At 36.1% G+C, this 16,434-nt stretch overlaps 2 protein-coding genes across 2 annotated transcripts; both read right to left on the minus strand.

The window, feature by feature from the left end:
• Positions 1-3,446: 3,446 nt before the first annotated feature.
• LOC110111628 lies at positions 3,447-4,800 on the minus strand. The gene is made up of 2 exons (XM_020843582.1): positions 3,886-4,800; positions 3,447-3,818 (listed from the first exon to the last, which is right to left on the minus strand). The coding sequence occupies exons 1-2, from the start codon at positions 4,798-4,800 to the stop codon at positions 3,447-3,449; spliced, it is 1,287 nt and encodes a 428-aa protein (XP_020699241.1).
• Positions 4,801-10,015: 5,215 nt separating this feature from the next.
• Positions 10,016-11,398, minus strand: LOC110111614. Its single transcript, XM_020843561.2, has one exon. The coding sequence runs from the start codon at positions 11,396-11,398 to the stop codon at positions 10,016-10,018; it is 1,383 nt and encodes a 460-aa protein (XP_020699220.2).
• Between the last annotated feature and the right edge of the window lie 5,036 nt (positions 11,399-16,434).

The following is a 16,434-nucleotide window of genomic DNA, read 5'->3' on the forward strand; positions in this document are numbered from 1 at the left end:
AAAAATTAAATTTAAAATAAATATATACTTAAACCAATTTTATAATATAATTAAAAAAATTAAACATTAATAATATTATTTTTCTCATGATTTAATATTTACAAATAACTAAAATATTAATATATTAAGAGATAATTTAAGACACTTAAAATTAGTAAGTTATTTAATAAAAATAATTATATTTTAATATAAATACATATTAGAATATCGTAATAGTTACGGGTGTAAATGAGTTGAGCCGACTCTAGCTCGACTCATTTAAGAGCTCACGAGCCAAGCTTATCAAGTCACGAGTTCAAGATCGAAGAGTTCGAGCTCGAGCCTAAGATCGATCTCGTATATTAAGCGAGTTCAAGCTCTACATGGCTCTGCTTGTAAGTTATTTGAGCTCATCGATCAACTTAAAATATAGTTAAAAATACTTTAGATTAGTATAATATAATATGTTTTAACATTTTAAAATTAAGTATATCTTAAAAATAAGAAAAAAAAATTAAAAAAAATGATAACTAATAAATTAAAGCTTTCCAAATGCGATCGCGCAATCGCGAGTTTTAACGTTTTATATGTTATTAGTTATGACCATGTAATAGTTTTTAATAAAAAAAACTTTTATAAAAATTATAATGAAAGTTATAATATATAATTCATTGTATGTTTATTTGTAAATGTAATTTATTTAAAAAAAAAATGATGCTGTATTGCTGTGACATTATAACATAATACATGTTATAATACAGAACTAATAATTATAAAAATATAATACATAGCCTAACTATAAATCTAGTAGTCCAATCAACATCATCAAGGTAAATCAAGCAATATTTTGCCTCATCACATACAAATTTGTAAAAATAAAAAGGGGAATTTGCATACATATCACTATATACTACTCTATTTATATATATATGACATCAAAAATTTTAATATCACATACATACTAACCATAATTCACTTTAAAATCAAATAAGAGAGGAAATATATGAGTGGTGAGAATGAAATATATGTGACATATTTGATATTAAAATAATATAATGTGTTATATAAATAATATTTATGTTTTAGATGTTAGATATGTAAATAGATTAGTATAAAGTGGTATGTACGTACATCACCAAATAAAATTGTTAAAAGTTTATCAAATATTGATAATTGGAATCTCTCAATTTGTATATGATAAATATTTCAAAATCAGATTAGTTTAATTATTATTATTATATAAACAACTAAATGTTATAGAAAATAAATGATCAATCTCGTAAAAGCTTGAATAAAAAATTAATTTTGTGAATTTTAATATATCATTATCGATGTTTATCTGATAATTTGAAAATTTAGAAAAATTAATTATGACTAGTATTTGCTATTTTTTGAATTGCAAGTCAACATCAAGGAGAACATATAAGTGTATATTTTCAGACTTTGTAAGTTTTGACGTAAAAAAAAGGAGACAATTGATATATCATCAAAAAATTACCTTGATCGGGCACAACCACGAGCCGAAATTGAGTTGAAAGCTTCCGAAATTCAATATAGGACCATCCTAACTCTGATTTCAACAAACTTATAGTCAAACTGAACGTCTCAGAATGACAAACCCATCAACATCAGAACTAGCTAGAATCAAGCATAAATGAGCCCAAATCAAGGGTTCAATATTTAAACTGTTCAAAGCTCAATTTAGAATACAAAACGAACTCTAAAGATGACATGTTTAAAATCAAATTGAGCGGCTCGACGAGACGAATCCAATGAGCCCAAGACCATTGAATTATGATGTCATTAAGGCATTCAAATGACCATTAAATGATCCATGATTAAGGGGATTATTATCGGCCATCCATTCAAATCTCTCTCATTTTGACCTTGATCCTCCATATATTTACAAGCCATGCAACTCTAAAAACTAAAAATAGTGCCCACTCTTCTCATGAGGTGTGAGAAGAAAAAAGAGAAGGTAAGAATTTTGGAGCTCTCTTGCCACCGACCATCATCAGTGTTCTTCATGACCGTCGGCATAGTTTCTTCTAGATCGTTGTCGGTTCTTATCGACCGTCGCCAGAGTTCCTTCCCGACAGTTGTCAGAGTTCTTCTTGATCGTCGCCAAAGCTTTCTTCCAGACCATCGCCAGGGTTGCTTCCCAACCGTTGCTGGATTTCTTCCCGACCGTCGTCGTTGTTTCTTCCCAACCATCGCTGGAGTTTTTTCTTAATAGTTGTCAGAGTTTCTTCCTAATCGTTGCCAGAGTTCTTCCGGACCGTCGCCATAATTCTTCCTAACCATCGCCAAATTTTCTTCCCAACCATCGCCGGAGTTTCTTCTTGATAGTTGTCATAGTTTCTTCCCAACCGTCGCCGAAATTTCTTTCTGACCATCGTCGGAGTTTCTTCTCCACCACTTCAAGAGTTTCTTCTCGACCGTTGTTGAAGCTTTTCTCAACCACAATCTTACTTCCGCTCGTTCATCAATCATTTCCAGATTTATGTCCAATTATTCAATCTATTGTAATTTTCGCATGTCCAAGTAAAGGGAAGAATCAAACTTTGTAATCCATTCAAACTTAGTGGAATTTTCTCATCTGGCTCAAGCCCCGTGGTTTTTTCCCTTTATGGATTTTCCACATAAAAAAATTTCTGGTGTTTCTACTTCTCTCAACTATTTATTGGTGTGCCGGATATATGTACATTGCTAAGACGCTATATTTTTTACTCTACTGCCATGTATATTTCTGTCCGCAACAAGATTCATTCATTTAAACTTGTTATGGAAATTCCTTAAATTTAGTTCAGCATTTCTTCAGACCTAAATACCTTCCCTAAAGCTAGTGAATTCAACAAAATTGATACGAAATTCTGGTTCAATTTTGGAAATGGCAGGAAAGTTGATATTCAGCTTCAATAATAACATTAACATTGCATTAAAAAAGTTACAATTTTATGAGGGAAGTCTGATCAGATTTGTTTCCGACTTTGAGAAAACCACCAAATAACAGTAAGTGGTCCTTAGTGGTTGTCTAATTTTTTTTATTTGGTTAGTTTAATAGTTAATTAAATTCTTAACGATAGTTATTTTAAAATTTTACCCAATTTTGCTATATCATTATTATTATTATAATTTTGTAAAAAGAACTTTTATTAAAAAACCAGAAAACGGTTACAACAGCTGAAGACTCAAAAATAAAAAAGACCAAGGCAGATAACAATCTAAATTGGGCTCAGTGCACGGCCGAGGCTTCCAGCACCCCCAAAATCTCGCATGGACCATCCAATAAGGTGAAGTCAGCTCCCACAAAACAATCAGACTCAACGACCAACACCAGAGGTTGCCACCAGCTCCACGACGGGGGTACGAGCCCCGACCACATCATAGCCCCCAATAAAACATAACAAAAACCTAGCAGTAAGGCAACCCGAAGCAAAAAGGAAAAAAAGCATAAAATAGTAGGATCATCTTTTTCTACGGCCCCTCCCACGAAAACGGACACGAGAAGCAACCAAACAAACTGGTCTATCTCGTACAACAGAATATTCGTTACCAGGAACGGATCCACCACAGAATTCCGGAGACGTCAAGACAAAATCAGAAAAATCTGATTCAGATTCATACTCAGAAGACCCATGTAGCCAATCCACATGGTTCCTAATATCAAAACCCGAATTATCACCCAATTGATTGGCAAAAGTCCGTGTATCAACCAAATTAACAGGAACACCAATCAGATTATTAGAGCAGGTCGCCGTAAAATTTAATTTTTCCACCCTCTCACTCTCAACATTAGAAACCACATTCAATTCCGATAACACGGGGGGTCTCGACCTCTAAAATCGAAATCACATAACCATTATTAACAGCCACAATAGAGCCATCAGCCACAACATTACTAACATTAATAGCAGAAGGAATTAAAACAGGATCCAAAACCACCAAAGCAGGAACATGAGGCCCCAAAACCTCAGGCGAAATAACCGGACAATCAACAAAGGGCAAGGCATCAACCTCCCCAGCATTAATATTAATATCACAATTCAAAACTCCTTGATCCGAAACAAATTCACCATTACTCGCATTATTATCACAAAAAGGAATAACAATCGCGACAGAGGAAGTAACAGGGATACTAGAGTTCAGAAGGGGATTAGATACCGAGGCCAGCGGCTGGGGAACAGAAGCATCAACCTGATGCAAATTAGGAAAAAGCTTAGGACATTCCGATTTCTTATGACCCACAAATTTGCAGTGTTGACAATAATTGGGCACTCCCTCAAAAACAATTTTCTGAACATACCCCAACTTCTCCGGACCCAACCAAACAGTATCATGGTATGATTTAGATACATCAATTTCTACATGAACACGAGCAACAGAGGGGCGGGAACCAGAGGCCGTGGCATTATTGTTTTGAATCGGGCGACCAAAAATCAAACCCAGCCCAAAAAGAATACGGGAAGAGAAGAGGTGAGGACGCAAACCCGGGAAGGAAAGCCAAACAGGGATGATCGTCGACTCCTCCAAAAGGTCCAGAAGAGGAGACCATTTTATAACTTTCTTGAAATAGCCATAAACAAAGTAGGAACGATGAGCAAAAACCATACCATAATCCAGATCATTAGATAACTTGATTAGCATATTAGCTTGATCCAACAGAGTAACAGAAAAATTCCCAGACAACTTTAGATTGAAAAATAGCCTACAGATCGAATCCAATGCCGGCCGTTTAAGGGGAAATTTCCCCACCAAAGCAAACTCAAATGGCTTAGCAAGATGCAAAAATTCATCTTCCGAAAACCACAACGTCGGCATACCTCGAATTGAAGAAATATGAAAGTCCGGAAAACATTTCGACTCATCGGAACCAGATAAAACATCTTTGAAGGATTTAGATTACTTACCCGCCAAGAAACCAGCATCTAACTTTTTTTTTGGCATGAAAAACGTACCGCCGGAGATGAAAATGGAGATCGAACGGAGGCAGCTAGAGCAAAAGCCCTAGAAGGGCGCAAACCCTAGCAGACGAAAAAACATGACATAAAATCATTTGAAGTTTGCTATATCATTATTTATTTGATAGGCAGAAATCTACCTAAGTTGGCTTTTAAATAAGAATTATGCTAATTGAAAATTATTCTTTTCTAATCAGTCTAAGTTAGCAAAATAATTTCTGATTAATTATTGACCTTTCAGATTAATTCAAAGTATAAGAAACTTAATTTAAATAATTTATTTAAAATATTAAATTATAATAAAGCTAATTGAATTGTAATTAATTATGAATTAAGCTTAATAATTAATTAGACGTTTTTAATATGCTTACTTATTCCTCAATTTAAATGTTATATCATAACTAAATATATGTTAGATTTTAGTGAACATAATTAAACTTTAATTATTTCTAATTGACTTTAATAATTATTTTAGTTATTTATGAATAAACTATTAACTTCTATCATAAATATTATAATTACAAACAAAGAAATATTAATAAGTTAATTAAAATAGGAAATAACTCTTAATTAACAATTGCTCTATTAATCACTAATTAATTATCGTTATCTCAGTTCTTAAAATTACATAAAAAAACATAATTATGTTAGCAATAATATAATTAGTACTTAATTGAACTAATGAATTAATTTCTTACCAAATATTTTGAATAGTCAATTATATCACTTAATTAATTATTTATTTAATGATCATAATTAAAACTTAATTAATCTTCTATTAACTTTTAAATGCTGATAGGAATAATTATAATTAGTTAATAATTATAGAATTCTCAACCTTATTACACATTGATTAAATCATAGAAATTTTTTTTTTTTTGGGAAAATTAGGGGCATGAGCCCATTTTATTCCGTCTAGAAAAAAAAAAGGAGTACAATATGAAAGTTGACATCTACCACAACCAACCAGTAGATTCAACAAATACTAACAGCCATAGCCGCTGAAACAAAAAGGAAAGCAGAAAAAACGAAAAAGAACTGACAACATGAGCTGCAGAAAGCATGGAAAAGTAAACCTATACCATACTAAGATAAACTGAATGGACTGCTGAGAAGCAAAAGAAATCTATTCCATAGTATTGATGAAGTAGACTGCCAAGAGTAAAAAACACCAAATTGTCTCAGAAAAGGCTGAACCCAAGTAAATGCTCCCAAGTCTTGAAAAACCTGGACTCAGAAAAATGGGTTCAAAGCGAATTCTAGCGACCGGGCAGTTCCCTGGTTGCCATAAGGCCGTCCAAGGGAAACGGATGGGAGCTTCATCATCGTCCAGGTGATCAAAATGATAACAGGTGGAATCAGATTTGAAGCCTCCAAGACATGCAATCAGGTAGCTGCCGAAGCAACCACAACCAACAGCAACAATTATCTCGCAGCTATCACTGAGGAGCACCATAATTCTTTAGAAGATGAAATCAATTCAGAACTAATAAAGCCCAGGACCTCCCTGCTGCATATGGAACTAAACAGCTAAACTGCTAATTTTTCCAATAGGTCTCCATCACACCATTTGGAGACCTTGCAAAGGATAACTTTCTTGATCTTAATCAAGATAGTGGTAGTGCTGGAGGCAGTTAAAGCAAATTTTCTCTCATTTCTTTCTCTCCAAACATGGTAAACAGTGCAACATATGATAATGAAGTATAACCTTTTGGTTTGGGTAGAGAGGTTTTGGTTTTCATTAACCCAATCAAAGATTTGCATCAAGTTGGGTCTAAGAAGCATACTGGCTAATTCTGGAATGAGATTAGTGATGATGTTGTGGCTGTAATTGCAGTCAAAAAATAGGTGATTAGTGCTTTCAGAATGATTAAAGCATAAAGAATAAGTCAGATCCACCACAATGTTTCTACGGTATAGTTCCATAGCCGTTTTAAGGCCCCCAACCAAAGAGAGCCAGGCGTAAATAGAGTATCTCAGCGAGTGTTTTGAATGCCAAATGAATTTCTCCCAGTTGCAGTCCGGGAAGGATTTGTAAAAGTCATTGGTAAAACTTTTGAAATTAGCTTTAGCTTTATTAGCCAAAGAAAGGCATTCAGAATTATTATCCATAATACTAACACCGAGTATAGCATTAGAGACCATTATGGGTAAATTAATAGGAATATTCCAGCAGCCATCAGAAGAAATGAAATTGCTCACATTAAGGTCCTCATAGTTAGCGTATTCCGGGTTTAAGTCTACCAGGCATTTAGAATTGCACCCGCTATCCCAGATAAAAGAAAGGGGAGAGTTGAGAGTAACTTTGAATTCCCATAGATCTTTGGAAGTAGCAGCTGTGCTACAGATGGATTTCCAGAATTTAGAGGCTTTAGAGTGGGGAGGCTTCCAAGGGGAGGAGTAGTATCTAAACAACCAAGATGCCAAAGGAGAAGTTCTGTTATACATTCTATGTATAAGAGAGCAGTTGAACCCATGTTGAAGAGCATATATACTATAGATACCAAGTCCTCCCTTGTCTTTGGGTTTACAGACATTGTCCCGTCTAACAAGGTGCAACTTTTTCCCCACAGAAATATCACCAAAGAACATAAATTTGGAGGCCATTTTTCTAAAGAATTTAAAAGCACCTTTGTTTAAAATAGCACCCCTTATCCAATAAGTAATAGAATTTAACATAGTAAATTTCAAATATTGAAGTCTTCCCGCAAAGGATAACATCTTAGCATTCCACCCAGAGAGTTTCCCAGTGATATCATCAGTTAGAGAAGAGATGTCAGAATAGTTTAATTTCCTGAAGGAAATAGGGATTTCCGGATAAGAGATGCTATCCTTAAGAGACAAGGGGAGGGAGTTACAAATATCAGTAGCAGTGGTAAGATGCTTGGGCAGCAAAAGAGAACTTTTCCCCAAATTAATATGAAGACCCGAAGCTTTAGTAAATCTGTTGATAGTTTCCATGAGTTTAGTGCAATTGCTGCAAGTGGCATCACCGAAAACAAGTAAGTCATCAGCATAAAGGAGATGGCTTATCCTAAAATCCTTGAAATAAGCTCCCTCAAAAAGATTATCATCAAGAATTGAGGAAAAGGCATCCATAGCAATGCAGAACAAATACGGGCTTAGGGGACAGCCCTGCCTTAACCCAGCCGAAGAGGAAAAATAGCCTTGAAGAGCTCCTTTGATCACAATAGAATAGTTAACATTGGAAATACAGCTTTTAATCCAAGTGATAAATAAAGGAGGAAAGCCTTTTTGAAGAAGTCTAGCAAGAATAAATTCTCTAGATATTGTATCAAAGGCTTTGCGAATGTCAAATTTAGCACAGAAAAAGTTCTTTTTCCCCTTAGTGGCATAGGTAAGAATCTCTTGGGCTAAGATAATATGATCCGTAAAAGTTCTATTTTTAATAAACCCAGCTTGGTTTTCTTTCACAATGAGAGGCATGACACTCTTAAGCCTATTAGCAATAACTTTGGAGATAATTTTATAAATGACATTACATAGAGCAATAGGCCTAAAGTCATTAAAAGTAGCAGCATGTTTAGTTTTAGGGATCAAAGTCAGAGCTGTAGCTTTAATACCTGTGGGCATAATGCCCGAAATAAAAATTGATTTAACAGCCTTACAGACATTGGGCCCAATGATGTGCGAGCTTCTTTTATAAAAATGATAGTTGAACCCGTCTGGCCCAGGGGAGGAAGAAGCTTTGCCATCAAATACCGCCTGCTTAATTTCAGCATCAGTAACTGAGATAATAAGAATATCAGCAATATCAGAATATAATTTGTTACCAACAGGAAAATGCTCTATATTTAAATCCTCAATCAAGGGAGGATTGTAAAGGTCTTGGTAGTGCTTAATGATATCAGAGATGATGTCTTCATTTAAACAGTGAGAGGAAGCACCAATATTCACTACCGCATTGCTATTGGCCCTGCGGCGTCTAATTTTGTTATAAAGAAACTTCAGGTTATCTTCCCCCTGTGAAAGCCAGGAAGCCTTAGCTCGCTGAGTAATCCAAGAGACATGGAGAGAAGGGAATTTCGTGATTTGGAGGTTGACTTCTTTCAAATTGCTGTTAAGGGACTCATTTAAAGGATAATCCGAGATCTGCTGAAGATAAATTAACTGTTTTCTATGGAGTAAATCCAAATGCTCCTGAATAGCATTGGCATTAGTCCAAGACTCCAGATTGAGCCTCCTTTTTAAGTCACGGAGTTTAAAACATAAGTCAGCCAACGGGTTTCCTACTTGGTTGGCAGAGAAAACATCAAGTAGGATATACCAATAAACTTCTAAAGAAGTCCAGAAATTTTTAAAAAGGAAGCTGTGAGGTGTTGGAGTATTAACAGTAGAGTGTAGAATGAGAGGGCAGTGATTAGAGCAGGAAGGAGCCTGAACCGAGTAGTAGGAGTTCGGGTAAGAGGAGATCCAATGTTCAGTGACCAAAACCCTATCTAATTTGATGTGAATGGGATTACTGGTTTGCTGGTTAAACCAAGTGTATTTGTTGCCCACCGAGTTTAAGTCATCAATGTTAGCATCAAAGATAACAGAGTTTAATTCTCCTAAGCTGCTAAGGGGTAAGAAATTACCTCCCAATTTATCCTCAGCAAAGCGACAGCAATTGAGATCCCCCATAATAATCCAAGGATTAGAGATTGTGTAAGCACATCTTCTAATCTTATCCCAAAGAGGAATACGGGCATCCCTATCATTTTCTGCATATATAACAGATAACGTAAAAGGAGAAAAAGTAGCTCCAGTGAGAGTACCTGAGATGAGCTGAGAAGTAGTAATCTCAGGTGTAAAATGAACTTTGGCAGAGTTCCACTTGATCCAAATCCGACCAGGAGATGCCAGATTAAAGTTGTGGCAGGATTGTTCCATAGGAAAAATGACATGAGTGTCACAGAAGAAGGGGTTGAGAAGAGAAGACGGGAGAATTCTATTTTCCAAAATGCAGAGCACATCCAAATTGAAAGAAGAAGTCAGACGCTTACAGCAATAAACTTTGTCTGGGCTGTTGAAGCCCCTAATGTTCCAACTTGCAATTATCGGCAAAGACATGTTTAACGGTTGGCCGTCGGGGTCTTTTTGCTTTGCTTCCCCTTTGCATTTTTACTTTGCTTACTCGAGTAAGTTTGCGATTTCTCCTTTTCTTTGACTCGAGCAGAGGAGTCAATCTCTAAGGAAGAATCATCCGCTGAGTTGTCTGGATCTTCAACCAACAGGTGGAGAGCATCAAACTTATTGGGAGATTGTATTTTTGGAAGGAGAGGCTTAAAGAGCGGTAAAGAGGAGGAGGTGGAGGAAGATGAGGCTTCATGAGGAGAATTGAGATTAGGAATATTAGAAACAACCGGAGTGGGTAGTAAGGCAGTGGGGGGAATTTGGGTGGGAATGGTGGAAGAAGTTGGCTGAGGAGGAAGAGGTGGAAGGCTGTGATTCTGTTGAGCGATAATCTGTTTATCCGGGCCTAACAGAGAACTCTGAACCATAGTGGTTTCCACCGTGATCGAGTCTGTAAGAACTTGGGGATTGGGACAGACGAGAGCAATGGAGGGGGGAATAGTAGAGGAAGGTGTGTTGGAAGAAGGCGTTGGTTTCCTACCTTGTGGCTTTCTGCTCTTGCTTCGGCCACGAAGCGAGGTCTGAGGAGGATGCATGACATTTGTGGTTGCAGCCTCAGGTTTTGACGGACAAAAAGAGGAGGCATGCACCATCGATTTGCAGTGCTCGCAAAGAGTAGGCTTCCACTCATATTGAATTTTCAGACTGAAGACATCGTCCTCTATAGAGATCGGAATCTCCTCAGGGTAAGTAGCAGAGGCGTCTACTTGGATGCAGACGCGAGCAAAGATAAGACGGGTTTTTTGTGCAGTAAGAGAGTTGACAGCTAACAGAATGCCGATTTTGCTGGCGATGCGTGAAATACCTTCGGAATTCCAACAGACCAGGGGAAGATCGTGAATTTTCACCCAGATGGGGATTGAAGTGAAGTTTTCACGCTTGGGTCGGAACTTAGGCGACCATTTTTGAAGCAGAAAGGGCCTCCCCAGAAAGAACCACATGCCTTTAGACCATGCCATCTCATAATCTTCCTCTATGGTGAAACGAAGGAGGAAGAACCCATCCGATAGAGAGAGAAGTTGCATCGATCCTTTAAGGGTCCAGGTTTTACGAATCGCTCCAAGAAGAGCTTCATAATAAGGACGACGGCCGATGGAGTATCCGACCAAACAAAGATTCCAGTTTTCCGCCCCTTTAACCAGGCGATCCCCAGCAAAAGGGATGATATCTGGTTTGTGAGGAAGAAAAGAGAGGGGTAGATCCTTAGATATGGGAACAGAGTCTATCACAATATTCTTCCATACGCGAGAAGGTGTAGAGGAGGAAGATCCTCCTGCATACACCGAAAGCGGAGGAAAATCAGAAGCAGAGAGAGGCTCCATGTGAAAAAACAAGGAGCAAGAGGCAGAAAAACCCAGTAGAGGGTCCTCCGGCAAAAGCCGGAGGAGGAGGAGGAAGTAACGAAACCAGCAGCCTGACGGCGGTGAGAAGAAACCCTAGCAGAGCCTCTCTCTCCTCGCAACCCTAGCCCCCCGAAATTTTAATTATCACCGATATATAATTATTCATAAAAATTCATAATTTTAATATGTGAAATAAATAATATTTATGTTAATTTTTATATACTTATTTATTTATAGGACTTTATTGATTAGATATTTGAAAGCATTAACATAATTTAATATTTAATTAATATTTTATAAAAAAAAATTATCAAAATTAAAAAAAAAATTATAAATAAAAGTAAATCATTGCATTAATAACCAAACTAAATCAATCAAATAAAATTGTTTCAATTTGTTTTTTTTTTAAATTTTATCCAAACAATCGAATCTTTTTATTTACTAACAACCCATTAAAATTTTCAAATAACAATAATTCAAAATAACTAAAAGTATTTTTTTGTTAACTAATTTAAATTACAATAATTCAAATATTTAGCTTCATTAAAATAGATTAAGGCATGATTCATAGACTCCTTTCCATATAAATAATAATAATAATTAAATAGGCAACAGAATAGACGAGATTCATAGAAGCCAGAGCCTGAGAGCCCACAGGCTAGAAAATGTCTAGCTTATTAAAAAAAACCTTTCCCTATAAGAAAATTATTAGAAGCTGAGGCGAATATTTGCCTATATATCAATTTGATAAAAAAATAAAATATATTTAATATCTATAATAATTTTTTAGTTTTCATTAAATATCTATTTGGAAGAGAACATGCATAACATTGTTTTTCATGTTTTAAAAATAATAAAAATATTTCAAAATTACTTTGAGTATCCCAAAAATAATTTAATTTATAATTAAAAATAAAAATAAAGTGAAGTTAAGTAGGAAGAAGACAATAACATCCATCAGCCAAATTTTAACATAATTATTATATGGAATTAGATTATTATTATTATTTGAATAATAGAAATAGCAACAAATATCTTTTTTTAAGAACATTTAGGCCAATATATGCTATCTCCAACCGAACTCCATAGCACCCTATGTCACCTGACATTTGCTCCATTCAAACCCCAAATCGCACGTCAAATTCCGGTAGGTGAATAGTGCGACTCCAATATTGATGTTAAACTGTTCACATACTCCAAAAAAATTAGCTGGGGGATTTACCGAAGATGCCCGCGAAAGAGGAGAAAAGTGCGCCAAAAAGATGGTTGCCTTCGCAGGAAGCGGGCGAAAGAAGAAGAAATGATGTTTGATTGGAAAAAAATGATTGTATTTTGAAGTTTTAATGCATTTTGGAGTTAAAAATGGGTTTTTGGGTTGGAAATACCCTAAGACAAATTAACACATACATCATATACATAAGACTAGAATTCAAAACCTCTTAACCAACATATTAAAATGAGCTGCATGACAACAAATAATTATTATGCGTGGAGTCCTGACACGTCAGATTCCAATAAAATTAAGTCACATGGCTTGTACACATGGTGTGTATTATACACATTATGCGTATAAATTATACATGTCATGTGACTTGATTTTATTAGAGTCCAAATATAAGTTGTATCCAGACCCTACACGTACTAATTTCTCTTGATCTAGACAATCCTGTTGTGTGACCACATGATTTGTAGAAGCAAGCGCCTGCAACATGCTTAATACAAACAAATGACAAAAACCTCCAGCAAATATGAAAGAGTAGCAACAACAGCAAACTTCTGATCTGCACTATTATTGCGTAGGAACGTGGCTTCATAGAAGAAAGAGCTTTGCTTGCATGCAGAATGTATAATGCTGCCAGATCTAATTTATAAACTGTTCTTAATTTCCCCTCTAACAAAATTAATACACTCATCAAATTGAAACTTAATTTGATGAAAATTTAGGACCTATTTGAGTGCAGGTTTACCTAAAGTTGATTGTAAAGTTATTTTGAAGAAAATCTTTTAATTATAAAAAATAAATTTTCACTATTAAAAAAATTTATAAACAGTATGAAAACAACAAAAAAATAATAGATAAATAAAATCATGCTGAGTAAAATTAATTTTGTCAACCATGCGCCTAATTTGAGGCCTCAAATTCACTTCAATACATCAGCCTCAGATGAATGACCGAGTTGGAATGGTGAGCAAGAAAATCATGAATTTATTAAAATAGAAGGTTTGAATAAGCAAACGGCAAACAGGGAGAGGCGCTACCTTCTAACTTGTTTGCACTCAGTACCGCATCATCCTCGACAATTGGTCAAACCTTATTCACTCACATTCATGGATTTGAAGCCCTGTTACTAGTCGAGTACAAGTTGCATAGCCAGCGATTGATCACGGTCTAAAAATTAGAAGAAGATGAGTTACGTTGGGCGAGTGGGAAGAAAGAAATAAAGAAGGTTTGGAGATTGATACTAATATACTAGAAGATATCCAAGGAGCCCACAGAAATCAAAAGTTGAATGGTGAAGTACTAAAACTCAACGCATCAAAGAGTTGTTCAGGGCATCTCTAACCGAAAACCCCATTTTTCACTCTAAAATGGTGGAAAACTTCAAAATGCCGCAATTCATTTCCAACGGAACTCCATTTCTCTTCTTTCCCGCGCTAAAACATCTCTTGTTTCGCACATTTCCTGCAAGCTACAAAATAGAGCGATTTTTTTGACCAATATTGACGTCGGACTGTTCACCCGCATGTCATTGACGTATTTTTTGGCGATCCAATGGAGCAAAAAGCCACTCCATACACCCGAATACAATTCGGCTGGAGAAGCTCTTAGTCTTGAAAAATGCTGATGTCACATCTCAACAATTAGTGCTTCAAATGCTGAGCCAAACCTACGCAGGACCTTATATCATCAAAGAATAAGTCTGCCTTGAAGCATATGAGTTGCAAATGCACTCGAGAAAGGAAGTGCCCTAACATCCTTATATTCTATTTTATGTATGTGCTAGGTATACCAGTTTTGTATTATAAATTTGGTCTATCCCAGTATTATAAATACTCATCCTATTGTAAAATAAGGTTATGGAATGAATGATTTCTGATTTCTTCCTTTCTAGCCTCTTTTCTTTCCTTTCTTCTTCCTCAAGGAGTCCGCAACTACTCAAAAGGGGATCTCCCCTTCTTGATGTAGAACAAGAAGCATAACAAATGGTGCTCTCCTTGCACTAACATCAATCCTCCGCGAGAAGCTTCTTTCCAGCTATTCTTTACTTCATCTACACGGTGACAGCTGATTGCACTTCTGCAGTCATGCATTTCACCAGTTTCCTGCAGTTTGTCAGCTGCAAGGTTGTTCTGGCCCTCTTTTTGCTATTTTCTTCAGCATACCAACCACAAGAAGGCTATTCCAACCCTCTTTTATTTGTTTTCTTTAGCAAGCCAACCAAAAGAAAGTTGTTCCAACCCTCTTTTTGTTGTTTTCTTCAGCAAAACAACCATAAGAAGGCTATTTTCTTCAGCAAATAACCCTCTTCTTGCTGTTTTCTTTAGCTAACCAGCCGCAAGGGCGATTCCAACCCTCTTTAACTGTTTTCTTCAGCAACCCAACCGCTAAAAAGCCTGTTTCAGCCCTCTTCTTACTATTTTTCAACAAACCAACCTTCCAAATCCTTCTTCTTTTGTTTTTTGCAGCATTCTTATAGTAACCCAAAAGTTTAAAATGAACGGAACATGAAAATTTTGGGTTGGGCATTGCGGCACTATGCTTGCGGGCGCCACTGCGCTGAGGCATTAGCATTGGGGTGTCAGAATTCAATGCAGCGATATAGATGATCTTTATTCTACAATAATAATATAATGAGCAAGCCATGCTACGGTGTCGAGTTGGAGCATCGCGATGCTGTGCACAAAACAAGATATATATTCCTGCACTCAACCCTCTCCACCACCCCACTATTTTCATTTCTTGTTGGGGAAGGAGCTGAGGAAGGGAAGAAGAGAAGGGAGAGAGAATATGAGAGAGAAAGCTCTTCTGAGCATTTTGGCCCATGATTTTGTTACGATTTAGTTCTAATTGGAGTAAGTGACTATACTCTTACTCCTGTTTTTGATTGTTTTGGTTTCTAAGGATTTCATATCTCCCAAATAAAAAAATACATTTTTTCATGATTTATCGAGCATTCACCATGTAACTTGTTGTGAATCACGGAAGAAAAAATTTTGGCACTTGTGGATTTTTCCCTTCTCGCCAACCGACTTTGGATTCCATTCGTAGTTTTTTTTTTCAATCGGAAGCTTATTGTCAATTTCTCTGTTACTATTCTTGATCCATCATATGTATTGATTAAGTTAACAAATAATCTTGATTATAGCGGAGTATTTTGCTATCCTATTTTGTAAATAATTTCTTTATGAAACTAACTAAATGGTCTGATTATTTGGATATCGGTGTTGAATCACCTGTGATTCACATTTGGATTTCCTTCCCCAACCTAGGACCCCATCTATTCTCCCCTTGGTTCCTACACACTTTTTGGGTTCTATGTTTGGCCGGCCCTTAAACGTTGTCAATACCACATCTATTTTCTCTAGACTCTCTCTTGCGCATATTTTAGTTGAACTGGCAAAAAATACTCAGACAGAATCTGACTTGGGCTTGAGAATTTAGGATATATTCAATTGGTTCATATGGAGGAATTTCCTTCATTTGTAGTTCTTGCAAATGTCTTGGTCATCTTAGGGGGGTAAAAGTCGCATCCAGTCCTCTACTCCGATGCATGTTTATAATACTAATTCTAATCCTATTTTGTTTGATGGGAATGATAACGGTAATGATATTGTTGTTTTGGTTTCGTCTGTTAAGGATGGGATGATTAAGGGGGGTATTAAGGATGCTTCTGGTGGTGTTAATGATCTTGTTGTCGTTCTAGATGGGGTTGTTGATTGGCAGGATCCTGTTGCTCTTTTTACGGGGAATGGCTATGCTAAAGCGTTGGTTCAAGAAGCAATTGATTTGCCAA

Source organism: Dendrobium catenatum, unplaced genomic scaffold, assembly GCF_001605985.2.
Source record: "Dendrobium catenatum unplaced genomic scaffold, ASM160598v2 fragScaff_scaffold_1199, whole genome shotgun sequence".
In the NCBI taxonomy this organism is placed as follows: domain Eukaryota; kingdom Viridiplantae; phylum Streptophyta; class Magnoliopsida; order Asparagales; family Orchidaceae; genus Dendrobium; species Dendrobium catenatum.